Below are 20,404 nucleotides of genomic sequence, written 5' to 3' on the forward strand. Positions count from 1 at the left end.
TCTGGGTGCAACGGATCACTAAACTCACGGATTGGATCGTCCTCGGATCAAGAGTCATGAATCGGATCATTTTTCGGATCAGCATGTCTATAACATATACACATATGTCTATGTGATCACCCCTTTCTCCCCCCAGACGAAAATATTCGGAGCTCGTCTCTTCCCTTCGCCTTCGGCCCACTTCGGCTCATCCCGTCGTGTTCGGCTCATCTCGGCTCCTCCGTTCGTGTTTGTAAACGCCACCTGAATGTCCGGGTTGCTGCCGACTCTGACGTCACGCTTCACTTCGTTCATGATTAGAATCAAAATACAAAGAGTGCAAATTGCTTTAAATGTAAAGATTAAAAATATATTACAAAAAACAACATTGGAATTCCTTCTCTGCATTTTCCTGCCTATTCTTGAGACTTGGCTGCTGGATCCTCAATCCCATTTAACGTCAAGACTTCAGACAAGCGTGTCAAGTAGGAAGAATCTGGGTATCCGTTCCCTGATTTGCCTCCCTGCAAGCTGGTCTTGTGGGGGATGCAGTCCCAGGAGACCTTGGCCTCGCCGTCTTTGCTCGTCACGGTGAAGGTGAGTCCCTGCCTGAAGGCTTTCTCAAGCCTGGGCAGCAGCTTCTTCACCATATCGCTGTCAGGAAGGTAGGCCTCAAATGTTCCTCCTTTAAAAGGCTTCCCAGGAGATGGGTGACCCTCCCCCTGGATACCATCAGGAATGCGGTAAGTGATCTTGATAGTACCACTCTTTTTGTGACCCGATAGACTCATCTGTAGTTTGTATTTATCTATGAAGCCAGATGAAACTGATCAGTTAGCTAGACTGCAAGATTGTCTTAAGGACATTAAAACCTGGATGACTTTTAACTTCCTACTGCTAAATTCAGACAAAACTGAAGTCATTGTATTTGGCCCCAAACATCTTAGAAACTCGCTTTCAAAGCAAATAGTTACTCTGGATGGCATCACATTGGCCTCCAGTACTACTGTGAGGAATCTTGGAGTTATTTTTGACCAGGACATGTCCTTTAACTCACACATAAAGCAAGTCTGTAGGACTTCCTTTTTTCACCTGCGTAATATTGTAAAAATCAGGAACATTCTGTCTCAGAGTGATGCAGAAAAATTAGTTCATGCTTTTGTTACTTCCAGGCTTGACTATTGCAATTCCTTATTATCGGGTTGTCCAAATAGCTCTCTCAAACATCTACAGTTGATCCAAAACGCTGCTGCGAGAGTACTGACAGGAGTTAGCAAAAGAGATCATATTTCCCCTATACTTGCTTCTCTTCACTGGCTTCCTGTTAAATCCAGAATAGAATTTAAAATCCTTCTTCTGACATATAAAGCTCTTAATAACCAATCTCCATCATATCTTAAAGATCTGATAGTACCTTATTATCCTAGTAGAACTCTTCGCTCTCAAACTGCAGGCTTACTTGTTGTTCCTAGAATTTCTAAAAGTAGAATGGGAGGCAGAGCCTTCAGTTATCAGGCGCCTCTCCTGTGGAACCTGCTCCCAGTTTGGGTTCGGGAGGCAGACACCCTCTCTATTTTTAAGACCAGGCTTAAAGCGTTCCTTTTTGACAAATCTTATAGTTGGGGCTGACTGGGTGACCCACAGAGGTTCGGCTTGTGTCTTCATTGTACAGCTGACTCCTTCTTGGACGTCCCTTCGTTCTGCCCCTAGTCATGCTGCTATAGGCCTATAGGCTGCTGGGGGACTTTTCTTGACGCACTGAGCCCTTCTCTATCTACCTTTACATTTAATATGTATACCGTTATTGCAGTACATTCACTCTGTTTCCCCCTGTGCTATTTCTCCGAGTGTCCCTGGTCCCAGAGCTGGATGCTTCAGATCTGCGGTCGATGTTCCACCAGCTGGTCCAGTCTCCACCATGTCCACTGTGGGATGCTGCTACTGACCTTCCACCAGCCCTCTGCTTCCAATTCCCTTTTTCCACGAGTCAACTCTGCATCGCCTTCACTATACTGTTATGCTAACTTACATACTGTTTGAATTTTACTGCTAGCTATATAAGGAGTATGTTTAATGTCAGAGCCGTACATCATAAGAGTAAACTATGAGTCAGTTTTCAATGTTAGCTTATACTTTGTCTGTGTCACATATCCTGTCATGCATGTATTCAAATGTGTGTTGTGTTTTCCTTGCTTTCTCACCCCTCCCTCTTCTCCCATCCCTCCCCCTTGCCCTCTTCTGTCCTTCTCAACCCGCCCGGCCAGCAGGCAGATGGGTCCCCCCTATTTAGAGCCGGGTTCTGCTCGAGGTTTCTTCCCTGTTAAAAGGGTGTTTTTCCTTGCCACTGTCGCCTTTGGGCTTGCTCTGGGGGTCAGGCATATGGGTTCTGTAAAGCGTCTTGAGACGATTTGACTGTAATTGACGCTATATAAATAAAATTGAATTGAATTGAATTGAATTGAATAAACACAAGACAAGATGCTGAAGACCTCTGCTGTTTGGGAATTCTTCAGTTTAACTGAAGACAAAACGAAGGCAAAATTAGGACCCGAGACCAGACGAACGGATCCGAATATTCGGGCTGTCTCCGCCACAAGCAGCCACCGTGGCCCGGGGGGGCCACCTTTAATAGGGTCTTTAATAGTGCCCGAATATTCGGAGGCCAGAAGCCACTATTCGGGCCTGCTCGCCATGTCTGCTCTCTTCCTTTCTCCGCTCGCCACAAGCTGTGTGTGGACGGAGCACAACTTTTTTTTTTCTTTTTTTTTTTTCCACAAATCGATCCGCGGGTCATGCGTGTGCCGAACCGATGACATCGATCCGAACGGATTACGGATCAATGATGATCCGTTGGGTCCGTGTACGTCGCCGTCATTCTATTTTCGATTTGGGGTCAAAACACCAAAAACTGATAACTGCCGTTTCCCGTTTTTCGTTTTCAAAACAAAAATCGGAAAACGGAAAACCAATCCGTTTTCCGATTTTCTTTTTTCAATAAAAACGGATATCAAAAAACAAATTAGAAGTTAAATTTCATTTTTTGATATCCGTTTTCTAACTACACTTTTGCAAGACAAACATCAGAAATGACGACGTACACGGACCCACTCTCCTAGAACCAAATCAAAACATAAATGTTGTTAACCCTTTAAGCTGCAGTCAATTCCAGCCATTTTCAGTACAAAAAATCGCTAATATTCTATTTTTAAATAAAAAATATGACGAGACATACAGGGCATATTGGACGGGCATCGCCAGGTGCATTTCCTTGAAAACGACCTATTCTTGGTAAATATACCGACTTCAAGACATGTTTTGGACGAAATATTTTACTGACTTGTGTCATCTGGATGTAAAAGGTTGGATTATGGCCGTTTTTTTGGAATATTTTCATCTGTGTGTAATAATGAACCCGGAAATGTGAGTCGTGCTGTGTTCGTTAAAGCCGTGTACAGAGAAAGGATGGATGAATATTCGTTGTTTGTCGGACAAATGTGTTTTTCTCACCCGCTGTGGTAATCACATCTGAAAGTGGTTTATACCGGCGGATTCATGAGAATCTAAGCTTTCCATCGGCGTATAGTGTTTGTATAATCGTGTTTGCAGCCGTCGGACATTCTTTAAATTCCTATGCAAATTAGCAGGTGTACCGCCGGCGGTACACTGAAGTTTTTAAACTGCACAAACACATGAGTGCAAATAGTGCTTCTCTTACATGTTAACGTGCTTGGTGGTAGGGTCCATGCAGGGATCTTACCCTTAACCCTGCCCTCACAAGCCTTGACATTTCTTGATGACAGGTAGCCGGTCATCATTTTGCGGCCAAATGATGATCCAGTCTGGAAGAACATTTAATGTTGAAAATTGTGTATTCTGAGCTAGAGCACCCAGAAGGTGGCGATGTTCACATTATTACTATGACATTCAGATATAGTGGATGAGATTGTTCACAAAGTATATAAAAACTAGGCATGCAATTATGATAGAGCGCTTCGGCAGTGCTGTTCTGACTATTACATTTATTTCTTAAGTCACCCTGCTAGTCCTGTGAATAAATAAGACAGCAGTGAAATCCATTGTACCCGATTTTCTTGCCCTTTGGGGTAACTCTTGTAATATTGGGCTATAAAAATAATAAATAAAAAACGGATATCAAAAAATGAAATTTAACTTCTAATTTGTTTTTTGATATCCGTTTTTATTGAAAAAAGAAAATCGGAAAACGGATTGGTTTTCCGTTTTCTGATTTTTATTTTGAAAACGAAAAACGTGAAACGGCCGTTATCCGTTTTTGGTGTTTTGACCCCAAATCAAAAATAGAATGATGGCGACGTACACGGACCCCGTTGCACCACTAGTTCTGGGTTAGCGTCTGTTAGCTCTGGTTTAGCATCTGTTAGCTCTGGTTTAGCATCTGTTAGCTCTGGTTTAGCATCTGTTAGCTCTGGGTTAGGGTGAGATGGATGTGTACCTGCAGGGTCAGATGGATGTGTGCAGCAGGGTAAAATGACTCCATGCTTTCTGCAGTAATTAAATTTCTACTTTGTCATGCTGTCAGTCAATCTTGTTTTCCACAATAGAGACGGAGGATCAGAGTAATTCTGTTTTCTGAGAGACTCCTGGAGACAAGAGTCTGAGCTGTTGATCTGGTTTAGTTTAAAGATCAATGGAGACACATTAATTTAATCCAATATAAGAGGCTTCTTTTATTCTGAACCTGACATTACATCCAGAGCATACTCAGAACATGAAATATTAAACATCCAAATTGTTCAGTTGTTTTGTTCCTTTATCATTAGTTGTGCACATAAAGTACACCTCGTGTTTCTCCCACTTTATGTTAATTTATCGTTCTTTTTTTTTTAACTTGAATTATTTTACTATTACATTTAAATGTACGTGCTGCAGATCCTAACCTCTGTCTGAAACTCTTAATTTTAGCTCCCGTCTCTTTAGGGCCCTCCTCCCAAACAACATCGTCTGTTCTGATTGGCCAGCTGGCCTGATGACAACGAATCAAGTTTAACCACCAGAACAGCAAAACTATCAGTGAAGGCAGAGACAGAGCCCTGCAGGAATTATTACTTGCCATGGACTTTGAAGAAGCTTCTTAAAAAAATGTATTATTATTATTATTATTATGCAAATGTGTTATCTAGTGATGTAAATAAGGGACAGAAGAAAAGCCTGGGCTCCAAAAAAATTCAGACAGAAGAGTTTTATGGAGGAGACTCTAACCAGCTTTGGGGGGGACAGATGTTTAACGTGCACAATGTTTAATGTGCACAAAAATCAGCTTTCTTACACCTAAAAGGAGAAAAGACAGAAAGTATAAGATGAACTGTAAATCTGTCAGCTGCTGCCTCATAAAGCTGGAGGCATTCAAAAAAATGTCTCCTGCTCTGCCTGAACTCGTATCTGAAGCTGTATTTTGTAATTGTTTGGATCTTTTGACCATAAAACATTATAATCAGGAAATACTGAAACAGATTTTTCACCAAACTAAAGTCTTTGTTTTCGGTCGCTTTGTTCCAGTGGAAGATCTTCAGTTTATTGCTGTGTTTCAGAATTAATCCCTTACGTTTGAGAAGCTGGAACCACAAGTATTTGGTGTTTGCTTAAAAATATCTCCAACAGTAGCTTTCCTCTCTGTCAGCTGACTCCTGATCAGCTGATTGCCGTTAGCTGTTTGTATATTTGCAGCTAAAACTGATCTGAGACCAGATTAAGCCTGGTAACACTGATCAGCTACAGGGAGTGGAGGATGAAAATCTAAAACATCTCTTCTAAATTTGTTCACCTTCTCCCTCCTCGTTCCTGTTTGTCCTCCAGTCGTGTCTTTAGAAGTTCCTGCAGACATTCAGCTCCTGTTAAATAATAAACTGGTTCTCTGAGAGTCTCATTCCTCTGATATTTGCTGAGTTTCTTTCTTCTCTGTTGACACACAGACTGTTTGGGCTTTTTTTCAGATCCGGGTCTCCTTCTGGACTTCCTCCCTTTCTGATCCCTTCTCCTGATTGGCTGCTGCTCCTAGAGGGCGGAGCTAACTATGGGGTAAGAAATCTGCAGGGAGACACCGAGACGACGAGCTGAGGAGGCCTGCTCACCTGCACAGGTAAGAAAGCACAATATGCACCTTTAGAAGCCATGGTCTATATGCAGCATAGAAAAATGAAACACGCCTGATTATACGTCATATTAGATACACACCTGACTATACATCATATTAGATACACACCTGATTATACATCATATTAAATACACACCTGACTATACATCATATTAGATACACACCTGATTATACATCATATTAGATACACACCTGACTATACGTCATATTAGATACACACCTGATTATACGTCATATTAGATACACACCTGATTATACATCATATTAAATACACACCTGACTATACATCATATTAAATACACACCTGATTATACATCATATTAGATACACACCTGATTATACATCATATTAAATACACACCTGTGTTTACATTTAAACGTGCTGCTTTTCAGAAACATGGATTTCTAATCGGTGCAGTCAGAAGAACAGGGATTAAATACGGAAGAAGCAAACATCTATCCTGTTAATGTTTTCCATCATAGAATATTTAAATGTGTCCAAACAGACTCATTTAGTTAAAACTCTCTGAACCTCACACCCTTCCCCCACTCAGGTGAGATGCTTCACCTCACTGAACCTGTTGTCAGGTGGAAACTAGAATGATCAAACACAGCGAGGCTTTGTCTGCTCGTTACTGATCTAATCACACCTGTAGGTACGCTGTGTTCCTAAGGTGGAAATATACAGAGAATGAGCATAAAAGAGGAGAAGATTTAAAGCAGAAGAACTAAAACTGTAAATATTAGAGCACTTTTAACTATAAAGCAAAGATAAAACACTTCTCATGTATGTTTGGATGTTTGTGTTTGTTCAGCCGTTCCACCAAAGATTTTTATTTGTCACAAAGGTTTCATTTAGATTCCAAACACAAAGAGGGAAAGGTCAGGTTGTTAAAGAGGCGTGGGAATCTGGAAATCACTTAAATAAATAAAATGACTTGGTGTCATTGAGGCGTTGCAGAGTCTACACAAGGAGAGCAGAAAATAAACAGTTTATTCATCATTGCAGTAACAGCAGCAGCTCTGGGATGGTTGTTTTCCATAGAACTCTGTTGGAGTCATAGCGTTCTCTTTGTCCTAAATTTCATTATCGCATCATCTGATCACTTCCTGCAGCTGTTATCACGTTTGAAAAGTTACCCAGAAAACTTCTGTTTAGCAAAAACGTGTGAGAAATTTGCTCTGTCTGTCTGTATGTCATCATTCATGGAGCATCACCGCTGATGGGTAAAGTCAGCAGAGCTTCCTCTCTGGCTGCTTTCTGCCTTGTATGTCCTTCTAAAGAAACTACGTCTTCTCTGTGTATGAAACCGTCTTTATTTATGGCTCCACATAAAATAGCCTGATGATGCTTTAAAAACAACTAGATAATAGTACTAGTTTTATTTGCTATGAACACACTTTAAAACAGCGCTGACTTCTACCTACAGTTCTTTACGGTGGGTTGAACTCCACAGTTCCTGTCTGGTTTTACTTCATGTGATCCCAGAGAGACTCTATGATGGTTCAGGTTCTACTGGGATTAGTGCTGAACTATTTGGGAATGACACCTAATTGAGATGTTTTTTGGACAGATATTGCAGTTACAACTGAATTTGTATTTGTACATCAAGTTTCAGTTAAATATTCTCAATGTCAACATTAGAATTTAGCAAACAAACTGAAATATTAGCAGGATTTATTATGTAATAATTTAAATATTAAGGTTAAGATCTGACAGTTTTATTTTACTCAATTAGTTGAAATAATGATATAAATTTTATTAATTTGATCTCAGTAATTCCACTATTACAGCTACGACCATGCACTGTTAGAATGTAGGACATTTAAATGTGTGAAGAAGCATCGTCACATGAGAGGCCGACAGAAGCTCGACAGAAACATGAATTTATACGTAGTTTAACCCTGAGTCAGACACGCTACATAAGGAATATTCAAACTGCTAACTGCCATGTTTCCATTAGAAATCCATTTTGTTCTTCAAAGTGAGTGAAGTCTCCTGGATGTTCTTGTCCCTGAAGGTTCTGTAGTTCTGTGTAGATGTCTGGGATCAATGTGCTGCAGAATAAATCTAGGACTGAAGCATCTAAAGGGATTTAACCTCGTGAACGATGCAGAAAGTCAGTAAAGTTTAAACAAAAACAGCTGAGAATCTAAACCACAGCAACAAATTCCTGGTTTCCTTCTGTTCTTTCTGTTAATATTAGAAACCAAAGTCAAAAACATAGTTGAAGAAACTCATCCAGATCTTCATTCCCCCGCTTGGACCACAGCAGCTCGTTATTCAGCTGTCTGAATGATTCAGCGGACTAAACAGGAACTCAGCAGTCCTGAAGAACTCCGGCTGCTCTGGAAGAACTTGTTAGGACTTTATGTATCCGGATCATCTGGTTTTGCAGCTGCTTCCAGTCCAAGTTTTAAACAAAGGTGGAGCATCTTTTAAGGTTTTAGCTCCAATGCTGTGGAACAAACTCCCTACAGTCAGAACAGATCAGTTTAAAAGGCTTTTATAAAAACACTCGTCCAGATTGGTATTTGTAATATTTAATGACGTTTATAATGTTTTATAGTTATCTTTATTGTTTATAGTTCACCTGGTAGCTCTGGTTTTGACAGGAAATAGTTTATTCTAGTCGTTATATCTGCCCTGTTCCAGGGCAATAAAACACAAATTCAACTGGAAATGTGACTTCTGATGTAGTAAACAACTGTTAGCATCATTTAGAACAACACTACTCTAATAAATGTGGTAGAACCAAACCCAGATGCTCCGTCAGATCGTTGTTTATCCTCTGACTGCTGATGGGTAATTACTCATCCGGAAGCTGTGGTCTGGTTTACATGTTGTTTAGCTTTCTTCTGAAGAAGCCCACCTTCCCCCACCCACTCATTTCCCAGAAGTCTTCCTGTTTCTATGGGATGCAGAGGACAGGAAAGCTTAATTATCCATGAGAAAAGCAAAGGAGAGGAGGGATCAGAAATGCTTGTCCATGTCAGTAATACAGCCCTGATAGACCGTCGTCTTCTGCTGTCAGAGGAGGACTTCTGTCTGGTTTCTCCAGCATATGAGCAAAACTCAAGGAGAAAGTGAGGAAGAGGGCAGGGGTGGTGAAGGGATGGCTGGAGATAAACTTGAACAAAGGAAAAGGAGAGTAAACGGCAGCAGAATCGTTGCTCGGAGGCTGAAAGCAACACGATCCAGAAGTAGGAAGGAGGAGGAAGCCATGGATCTGTTTAAACAGCCTTTAGACAGTTATTCAGACATTTATTCATGTTTTAACAGGGAGTAAAACATCTAAATGATGCTAAATCACACTTTAGTTTCTTTAGTGAGATCTGTCATCTGAACACCATTTAAACTCTGTTTCCACTTTAATCTTGTTTAGACACAAATCAGAGTTCAGTCAGCTGCTCAATAATTACCTTTTATATGATCAAATAAATAAAATTAGTCACTTTGCAGATATTCCAATGAGATTTTCATTCATCAACAAGATCACAAATTATTTCTGGTTTCTGCTAATTTAAGATACATGACTTTAAATTAAAAGGTTTGTATTCTGTTAGTGTGATTTTACTGTATGCTGATAGAAGCAGTTAATAATATTTTATTTATAGGACACCGTACGAAGTAAACAGAGTTAAAACACAGTTCAGTAAAAGCACTGCTCTGCTCAGAGAGCTGCTAGAATGACTGTTTGTTGAAATAGTTCAGAAATCTAGAAAATGTTCTTTCCCTCAGTGACCCCTAATAACCTTCTGATGCTGAGACTCTGTCTGAATGGTTGAACTGGTTCTGGAGTAAAAGCTGCTTCTTGGTGCCGTTTCTGTTCAGTTGGTTTCAGTGAGTTGGTGGTGTTTACCTCCCGTCTGAACTGTACGGGTTAGGGTTAGTTAGGGTTAGGATTAGCCTTAACTAACCCTGACTAACTCTAACCTACTGAGTTAGTAACCTACTTCTGAACTGTGCAGGTTAGGGTTAGTTAAGGATTAGTTAGGATTAGCCTTAATTAACCCTAACCTCTCAGTTAAGGCTAGTTGAGGCTAACTCTGACCCTTCAGTTAAAAGTGAGACATTCAGTTTGCTCTGCCTGTTGTTTGTCATCCTTCTACTCTCTGCCTTCACAAATAAAGATGATTGAGTTTCATTTTATTTGTTTAAAGCTTCTGAGAAACCACATGTACAGACCTTCATTCTGAATGATGCAGAAGCACAAAATAATAAGAGTAATGAAAGTTCTTCTCCATGTAAGCAGAAAACTACTTCAACAATAAGTACTAAAAACATCATTTATTTTAAAAAGAAAGTTAACATCTCAGCTTTGACAGCAGCTTTCCAGTATTTTTACACATTTTTGTACTCTAGAGTTATTAAATAAATGGGGTTTAATGAACACAGAGGCTCTGGCAGATGAACAGTTACTCAGAAAAACACTGATTCCAGACATTTTCAGAGAAGCATGGCAAAGAGAAAGTTATCAGAGAGAATGTGATTCTGCCAAAACAGAAGCCTGAGGCAGAGTCGATCAACTAAAGGCTTTTTTTTGTCTGCTCAGACTCACATGTTGTCCTTTTCTATTTCCAGACGTTAATGTGACAATCCTCCCTCAAATATTTGACTTTCATAAAGTTGTCCTCTGATATAATAAACAGCGTCAGATTATATAACTGCTGGATTCCAGGAAAACAACCTTTTCCAGCTCATTTTGTTCAAACGTGGCTTCAGGTGAACCTTTTTTTTACGTTGGCTCATTTTGTGATAGTTTTGTGATATTTTGATGGAACATGTCTGTGAGATCTAGTTCCTGCTCAGACATGTTCGTACTGATGTCCAGGAACACTGGAACGCTGGATGGCTGCTGAAGGATTTTCTGTCTCAAAGTTGTGAAAGAGTCGGATGATGACGTTGGATAGGAGGGCAGCAGCAGCTAAAGAAAGAGATTCTGTGGTTTAGAAAAACGGTTTAAGGCTTTTGGCAGCACCACCCTTCTAAAGTATATGACAGAAAAACACTGTTCCTGTTTTAATATCTGAATGCTAACTCTTTTATGGCATCACTGAACAAAACTGTTCAAACCTCTGAACCCCAAAACCTGCCAGAACATTTCAAACATGTCATTTTTTCAAAAAGTCAACCATTTATTAGAGCTAAAAAAAAAAACCCCAGAAAGAAAAAGAAAATCTGTCTGAAGTCAGAATACTTGATCACGATCACTTCATTCTATGTCTCATGTACTTTTAACAAAAAATAATGTGTAATAAAAAATATTCTGAGTTCCTCGTCGCCACCAAAAAGCTGTGATCGACTCAACTGTAACCAGAACTCAGACTTTCAGCTGAACTTTAGGATGAGAAAACAGCAGATAAACATAAAATTAAATTCAAATGCAGGGAATAAAATATCTGTAGGAAACAAAGCCACACTGGAAAAATGTGGATTCCAGATCGTATTTAAACTTCATAGAAGAAAATTAAGAGATTAAGTGTTTTTCTGTTTTTTAGTAGTTACAGAACGATAACTTTCAGAGGCAATTTATGAGATCACTGTACTTCTAGGGATGGTTGTGTTTCCATAAAACTGCAGAACTTTAAAATAAAAACAAACTCACAGTGAATAAAAATGGAGCAAAAAACCCATAAAAAACACCCACAGCTACACGGTGGTAAGTTTGAAGGAAACAACAGCTGGATTACTAAACTACTAAACTGAATGTCTTCTCTGCATTCTTGGTTTGGGTCTTTATCTAATGAATCCACATCAGTTTAGCTGACTTACGACCTTCAAAATAAAGCAGAAATGGAGCTTCAGTAAATAATAACAGTGCTAATATATGATTATTATTAATGAGCGATCTTTATGCCTTCATGGGATCATCTGTGTTGATGTTGTTCAATGTCTTCTGAGTTTTACAGGAAATGTGGCAGAAATTAGAAACTTCATGTGACTCTTGTGTCACATTGGGAGTTGTGGTTGAACGTCTTCTCTTCCTTGATTATCAGTTGTTCCTCATAAATAGAGAAGTGGTAAAACAACACAGTAATTTCCTGCTGTTAACGAGGCATAAAAAGCAAGGTCCTGTTTTCCTACTATTGGAAGTCACATGGTCATCACCAGCGGTCCATCAAATGGTTCTTTCTGTCCATCTGTGTTCTAGGTTATCAATCCGTTTGGGGTTTTCTGTCCTTAAAGTCTTTATTTCTTCTTCTGTCCAGGAGGACCAGTGCAGGATCGGTCATGGCGCTGCTGAGGAGGAGGCTGAAGCTTGTGGTAACCGTGACGATGGTTAACCTCTTCATCTTCATCCTCATCTCCAGAAGTAGCAGCCAGGACAAAAATGGAGGTCAAAAGGTCCAGGTTCCTTCCAAACCCTTCTGGACCAAACTGGTTCCCAGCCCAGCGTACTGGAACCGCCAGCAGCAGATTCTGGACATGCAGAGCAATCCTATTCTGATGGCGAACCTCAGCGATGACGGGTTACCCGGCTGGCTCAACAGCAGCAGTTTGCCCTCAGATCCCTGTCAGCCCAACTTCAGAGTCACCACTCAGGTGAAAGACTACAACTCCCTACCGGACCGTTTCAAGGACTTCCTGCTTTACATGCGCTGCCGCTCCTACCCAATCATGATGGACCAGCCAGACATCTGTAAGGAGCCGCCCTTCCTCCTGCTGGCTGTCAAATCTCTGGCTCCTCACTTCGACCGCCGCCAGGCCATCCGAGAGTCGTGGGGACGGGCAGGCCTTACGGCCAATCAGACAGTGGTCACTATCTTCCTCCTGGGCAATGCCACGGCTGGAGACCACCACCCGGATCTGTCCGGGATGCTGCACTATGAGAGCGTCCGCCACAAAGACATCATCCAGTGGGACTTCAGGGACTCTTTCTTCAACCTGACTGTCAAAGAGGTTCTGTTCCTGGAGTGGATCCAGACTCGCTGCTCTGGCGCTCGTTTCATCTTCAAAGGGGACGACGACGTCTTCGTCAACACCTACCGCATCCTGAACTTCCTGAGGGGCCTCTCGGAGCCCAAAGCCAGGGACCTGTTTGTGGGTGATGTGATCACCAACGCAGGGCCACACCGAGACAAGAAGGTCAAATATTTTGTCCCTGAGAGTTTGTATGTGGGGATGTACCCTCCATATGCAGGAGGAGGCGGGTACCTTTACTCTGGAGATGTTGCTGCTCGTCTCTACAACGCGTCCCAGCGAGTAGCGCTCTACCCCATCGATGACGTCTACACGGGTATGTGTTTCCGTAAGCTGGGGCTGGCCCCAGAGAAGCACAAAGGTTTCAGGACCTTCAACATAGAGGAGAAGTACAGGTTCAACCCTTGTGCTTACAAGAGCTTAATGCTGGTCCACCCGAGGACGCCGCAGGAGATGATCCAGATCTGGGAATGGCTCAGCAGCCCAGATGTGGTCTGCCAGTGATGGCATCCAGCAGGGAACCAAAGGAAAGAGTTGTAGGACATGATAGGGTTGTTCCTAACAGGCCAAAGTGACAAATGCTTCACTAGGACATGGTCATGACTTAAAAGTTGGCAGCTTAAGTTAAGATATTATTAAATGGTCACTTGGAGCCTCAGTTCGGCACAGCGGATGCCTAAAGATGAGGATGGATGGGACGATATCATGTTTCCAGATGTGCTAACTCTGCTTTACTGTCAGACGACAGTGAATGTGTCTTTGAGTGCATATATTTATATCACAACTATTTATACGGCCTTTCAGATGCTTTAACACTGTGTCCGCTCCATGACGGAGCGTCTCAATGCTGTATTTAATAAATGACGAGACCAAGACCTGGTGTCCACCTAGGACTCACTGATCAAAGGTAGAAGACGCTGCAGCCGTGTTTCCATGACCGTCTTTTTATGTTCGCTTTGGACTAGAAAAAGTTTGCTCATGATGGGAACAGAGTTTTTCTGATCAGCTGTTTCTGCTTCATTTGTTGCCTTTGGTCAAAACCAGCAAAGAATCACAACTTTCCTGATTACAGAAGCTTTTCCTGAAGACTTGACAACAGCTGGTTTTGTGTCCAGCTTCTTCTTTCACTGTTTATTACAGCCATGTAGCCTATAGCGCCACCTTCTGACAACACTAAGCAGCTCAGTTTGTTGGCTTCACAGCAGCCAATGGAAATAAGCGACATTTAAAAGTTATGGAAACACGGCTTGTGTCAGGTTAGTAGGAGTGATAGAAAACAACTTTTTCAGCTCCTGTTTGTACTGAACATCGTATAAAAGGGTAAGTTCTCGGTAAAACTAGTGTTTCCTACATGCTGCGAGCTTTAAAAGTGGTTCCTTATGAGCTCTCCTTGTAGCTGGAGGCTTCGTTTGTGCTGCTATCCTCACTCCCTAAAGTATTTACGTGTGAAACGGAACCAGTTTCTCCCGGTAAAGACTCGTGTTTTGTTCACAAATCGTTTATTGACGCCTGAAAGCTCAAGATCCGTTTTCATTTTATTGGTAATACTTAGATTCTTCCCATGACGTCTGCTGTTAGTTTCAATTTTTGACGCGCTGCAGAAGCTTCAGATCATCAAAGAGCTTTGACGTGGGAGGTTTGGTTTAGTGAACACACACGAGTCCGGTTCTGTGCAGCTCAGCAGGTCTGGGTTTGACATGGATGGAAAAATCCAAATGCTGTCTAATTCTGCTTCAGGTTCACAAAAACTGCTTGTATAAACCCTAAGTGCATTTTCAGAGATGTGTAGTTTAAAGATTGAGCGTGTCGCTTTAACTCCACTCTGTTGTGTGAAAATGCTTTAAATGCTGCTTTAAGTGATGTCAGAGAGTCCAGAATGCTTTAAATGCTATAAATTGCTTTAAAATGCATAAAAACCCTTTAAAATGCAGGTAAAACTATTACTTGAGCTACTGAAGCTTCTGTTGTTCACTGTGTTTCCTCCGTGTTTTTAGATCCAGTTTTACATCTCCTGCTGTTAGTTTTAGAACAATGAATGATTCTGGTTTTATTTAAGTTACTGCTCAGCTCCGTTTATTTTTACTGACTTTATGAGCTCTGCTGCTTTTTTCACCCCTTTTTCACCATATTCCTGTTCACACTTTAATAATTACAGAGAGGATTTTAATAGGAACTTTTAGACAAACTCCAGGTTTAAGGTTGTTTTTTTCAGATTTCTTTCACATTTAGAGGTGATTTCCTTCAGTATTCTCAGTCAGAACAGATCTAGTGGCTGGTTTCAATCGGATGTTTAGACCGACTCTGAACCTGGTGGTTCATGTTGTTTTGTAGAAAAGGAGAATGATGTTTTTTGTCTCTGTGCTCCACCTGCTGGTCAGGAAGGTGAACTGCACACAGTGGCAGACTAAACTCTCTAATTTATTTAACCATGACCTCCTTGTCTCCCCCTTCTCCAGATCATGTCCTCTAAGAGAAGTTTCTGTTTCTCTGTAAAACCTTTCTGCAGTGACTTTTAGCCTGCATTGGTGACGGATAGCTGCCACACAAATAAACAGAAATAAATTCTTAATAATTAAGGAAAGTTTGGACAATCAGAGTGAAGCTCTTAAATTATTCACACTATTTTTACTTCCTGTCACGTGGCAGAATCCGTCCATGTAGGATAAAACACTAAGACAGAGGAGCTGATTTCATCCTCGATTATTTAAACTCTCCTGTTTTTTGGGTCATAGTTTCACTTTTCTACTCGCTGCAGTTTGTGGCGACATGAAATGTTTACATGTTAAGTCACATATATGTTACTTCTGTGTTTTTTACTTCATGTTTTGCTTTGTGAATTTAATCTGTGCCTTTTGTTGTCGTTTCGCTTCACAGTTGTGCTCTGAAGGACCTTTTTTTTTTAATTATTATTTTGTAAAAGATGCTCATCTTCTAGCTGAGTGTTTGAACATCCAGTGTTTCTGCAGGACGTTTCGTTTCTCTGAGCTTCTCAGATGCTGAAGTTGTTTTTCTGGGCAGCAGGTACCAAAACCCACATATTTCCATCTGTAATCGAGCTGCAGCGATTAATTGATTAGTTGTTAAATCCATCAGTGCGAGTCATTTTGAAAGAAAAAACGTGTAAATTCGCTGATTCCAGCTCCTTAAATCTGATTATTTTGTGTTTCTTTGCTCTTTTATGACAGTAAATTTGATATTCTGTGTTGTGAACTACAATAAGACATTTGTTCTTTGGTTTTTGGACACAAATTGGCTTTTTTGAACACTTTAAAGACTGAACAACTAATTGATTTATTGAGTGACAGTGGAAATTAGTGATTATATGTAATTAAATATCACTTTATCCAACCAGAAAGATAAATTCTTTTTCCAAACAAACCTCTCAGATTATTTAACTGTTCCATCATCATGCATCTCGTCCCACTTGATCAGATTTTATATCAGTTGTCACTTTTTTTGTCACCCAGAGCAATGATTTTAACCACATTGTGATTGAATGATTTCATTTGGCTTCGTTAGGATGATCACCGAATCTGTGCCTGATGTTTGTACGTAGAAGAACCATGTTAAGTATGATCGCTTTATTTCATCCAATGACTTGATTTATTTCAATAAAGTTATATTTTGCTGTTTTTGTACTCATTGTTCTGCACATTTTCATTTTTCTGGTGATGCAGTCAACAGGTTGTTATTCGTTAGTCTGAATTAAATGATTCTTTTGTATTTATTTTGCAGTTTATGTGCTGAAATGCAGCTTTAAACTCTGCTTTCATGTGTTTTTTGTAAAGGAAAATGTTAACATTAGTGAGATTTTAAAATGAAAATACAAAACTTTACAGCTTCTGGAATAGTAAAGTTCAGATTCAGGTGCAGTTTACAACATTTATAATCCCTGAAAATCAATGTAATAAACATAAAACCAGAGCATTAAAGATGAATTTCAGTAAGAAAACTAATAATTCTCAGGTTTTTATGTTTATGTAGTAGAGGCAAGTGGCCAGCAGAGGGCAGCAGTATATTGAACTCTTATTCAGTATTTCCTGTCTGTTCACAGCCACTTCCTGCTTCTCTGTGAAGCTCAAAAACAAGAAAGTAAATAAAAGATGAGTCAAACATTTGGAGCAGCTTTTAAAGTCTGTTTTTATTTAGTTCAGCTGATAAACCAGAACTTTAACTCTTCTTTTAGGATGTTCTCGGTGGAAGCTGAAGGATTTTGTGTCTGTTTTAGTTGTTTGTTTTAAGTAGAAGAATCTGCTGCTCTCTGCTGAAATAGTAAATTATCTCTTCAACTAAAATATGGATGTTTTATTTTGAAAATCTGCTCCAACTTTAGCAATTGGTGTGACAAAATCTTTTGACTTAAATTTGTTTTTTTACTCTCAAAATAGGAATTATGAGCTCAAATAATCACTCAACGTCTGCATCGAAAAGCACATTAGATCCTAAATATGTCATATGATCTCATGTTTTACTTTGACATTTCTGACAGATCAGTTAAGATTCACTACAGAGCTGGAAATTAAATGTTTGACTCCAAGATTTCCTCTTAATGTGTTTCTATTAGTACTGAAATTAAATTAACTGATTTTTTTTGTTCTTTTTTGGCAACAAAAAAAGGGTTAGTTAGTTCCAGTGTAGTTTAGGGATAAAGTTAGGAGTGTTAGGGTTAGTATTAGGGTTAGTTAGGGCTCATTATGGTGTTTTAGGGTTATGGTTATTTAGGGCTAGGTGTGGTTAGTCATGGCAAGTTAGGTTTATTTAGGGTTTGTAGGTTTTTGAGGCTTAGTAGGGTTATTTAGAGTTAGTAGGGTTTTTGAGGCTTAGTAGGGTTTTTTGAGGATTAGTAGGGTTATTTAGGGTTGGTAGGGTTTTTGAGGGTTCGGGCATTGACACGTTTTAAACCTTAAAAACAGTAAAATCTATCAATCCATCTTCAATTAGACCAGAAGTCAGTGTTACTTGATCACTAACTTCAGAAACAGTCATGTTGCAGACACAATCTCACTTCTCGAAGGAAGGATGGGATGCAGTTGTCATGGTAACCATTGTCATGGTGCAGGTGTAGAAGCACAAAAAGAAGTATGACATTAGTTTAATCTCAAATCATTATCAGGGGCCTGACACTAATTATTTTTGTTGTTATAAACTCTGCATATTCAAAATATTATTTGTGACTTTTATCTTCATGCATCTTTAAATGTAGAAGCATCTTTTCTAGCAAATGCATGAATTTAAAAAGTGTAAAAGCACATTTCACTCTCAAGTATTTATTATTTCTGTATTATTACATTTTTTTGTTAATTTGAGCTCAGAGATTAAACTTTTCATGATGTTATTTTTTTCAGATTTCAGCTCATAATCACAGGATATTTGATATCCTTGTTCAATATTACAGGTTCTAAATCAATGATGTGATGAGAAGTAAGAGAGACATTTTCAGGTTTTTATCTGTAATATTTCCTAAGATATTGTTGTTCAAACAGTAATTTTAATGTGCAAAAAGCAAATGTACTGAAAGTGGGTCGACTATGGTTTTCTAACCAGAATTATCTGATTTGTTTTCTGCAGATGGTCGCTGATAAAAGTCTAAATGGCCTTTAAAGGAAAAGATTTCAACTTAGAGCCTCGGTTCTGTTTTCTCTCAGATCTCGTTCTTCTCCAGGAGACGCTCAGAGTCCAAAAACAACAAAATAACTCAGTTTCTGCAGCTTCAGAGCCTCATTAAGCTCCTGTATGTTAAAAGTCAGCTTCTTGTTTTAGTGTGTGGAATTACTGAACAATAAATAACAGAATCCATTTACATCGGAGCAGATTTTACTGCCTGGAGGAGTCGGAAAACGTCTGTGTCTCAGCAAACGAAGACCAGTTATTCCACAGCTGATTTTCTGGCGTTCCATTGAGATATTTTTATTTTTATGCCCTGAAGAACTGCTTCCTTTCTCCACATCCTGCTTCATCCTTCAACAGAGACTAATTTTAAAAAATCAGTTCCTGCTGCTGCCACAACTTCCTCTTAGAAGTAAAACGACACCTCAGAGATTTCTAGAGATTCGGGTCACCAGATTTTAAACATCCTTAAAATCCAAAGAGCTTTTCCACTATAAAGCAGATTATTGCTACAAACTGACCTAGAAAGTGCAAATATTGGTAGTAAGAACCTTTAATGTAATAAATTATGTGATTTTACCTGAATAATTTACATATTAGGGGTTAAATCTGACAAAAATTATATTAAAAGTTTAATTTTATTGAAATACTAGAAGTAAATTCATTTATTTATTTAATTTTTTCACGTCTTTTCAACTGTTTTTAAACTTTGAAGTTTGGAAATCTCATTTACAATAAAAAAAAATAAGATCTAGAAACAAACGGTGCCACAACCATGACGCTAGTTATGCTTCACATCCACATCATGATGCTGCCACCACCGTGCCTGATGAATCGTGCACATCATGAATAATAATAATAATAATCAATTTTATTTGTAATGCATTTTCATTTAGGCAAAAATCTCAAAGTGCTGCATTTAAGATGACAATCTTGCAATAAAAACAGAGCAATCAAATAAAATAACAATAGAAAAAAATAGAAACATTTAGGGGCACATTCAGTTAAAAGCTTTGTTTAAAACAAAGGTCTTTAGGCCTTTTTTAAAAACATCCACTGTCTGTGGAGCTCTAAGGTGCTCAGGGAGGGAGTTCTAGATGTGAGGGGCAGCTGAGGTGAAGGCTCTGTCTCCATGGTCCTGAGTTTGGTTCTGGGTAGGCGGAGAAGATGGCTGTTATTGGTACAGAGATTTTTTATTGATGATTGATGACATATGAGTTCTTTTAGGTAAACCGGAGCGTTGCCATGGATGCACTGATAGGTGAGGAGGGCAATTTTGTTCTGGATTCTGGAGGATATGGGGAGCCAGTGGAGTGAACGGAGGATGGGTGTGATGTGATGTCGCTTCTGCACTCTCATCAGGACCCTAGCAGCGCTGTTTTGAGTATACTGCAGCTTCTACAGACCGTTGCTTGGGATCCCAATGAGAAGTGTGTTGCAATAGTCCAGCCGGGAGGAAACAAAGGCGTGGATGAGTTTCTCTGTGACAGAAAAAGTGAGGGTGGGACGTAGTTTAGCAATGTTTCTGAGATGAAGACTTGCACAGATGTTTGATGTGGTTGTTGAATGTTAGGGTCCAGTCTCACACCCAGGTTGGTAACTGCTGATAAGATGGGAATGTCTTGTCCAGAAATTGTGATGGTGATTATGGAAGACGTTTGGACCTGATGAGGGGTTCCAACAACAATGACTTCGGTTTTGGAAGTGATGCTGCCACCACTGTGCTTCATCATGATGCTGCCACCACCATGCTTCACATCATGA

General features: G+C 39.8%; 1 protein-coding gene across 1 annotated transcript in view; it reads left to right on the plus strand.

The window, feature by feature from the left end:
* b3gnt2b (UDP-GlcNAc:betaGal beta-1,3-N-acetylglucosaminyltransferase 2b) overlaps positions 1–16,671 on the plus strand; it is a 32,358-nt gene extending 15,687 nt beyond the window's left edge. The window contains exons 2-3 of the mRNA XM_022189664.2: positions 5,949–6,094; positions 12,322–16,671. Coding sequence (XP_022045356.1) covers positions 12,344–13,537 — 1,194 coding nt within the window. The 5' untranslated portion in view covers positions 5,949–6,094; positions 12,322–12,343 and the 3' untranslated portion in view covers positions 13,538–16,671. The remainder of the gene's footprint in view (positions 1–5,948; positions 6,095–12,321) is intronic.
* The last annotated feature ends 3,733 nt before the right edge of the window (positions 16,672–20,404 follow it).

This window comes from Acanthochromis polyacanthus, chromosome 15 (assembly GCF_021347895.1).
Source record: "Acanthochromis polyacanthus isolate Apoly-LR-REF ecotype Palm Island chromosome 15, KAUST_Apoly_ChrSc, whole genome shotgun sequence".
Classification (NCBI taxonomy): domain Eukaryota; kingdom Metazoa; phylum Chordata; class Actinopteri; family Pomacentridae; genus Acanthochromis; species Acanthochromis polyacanthus.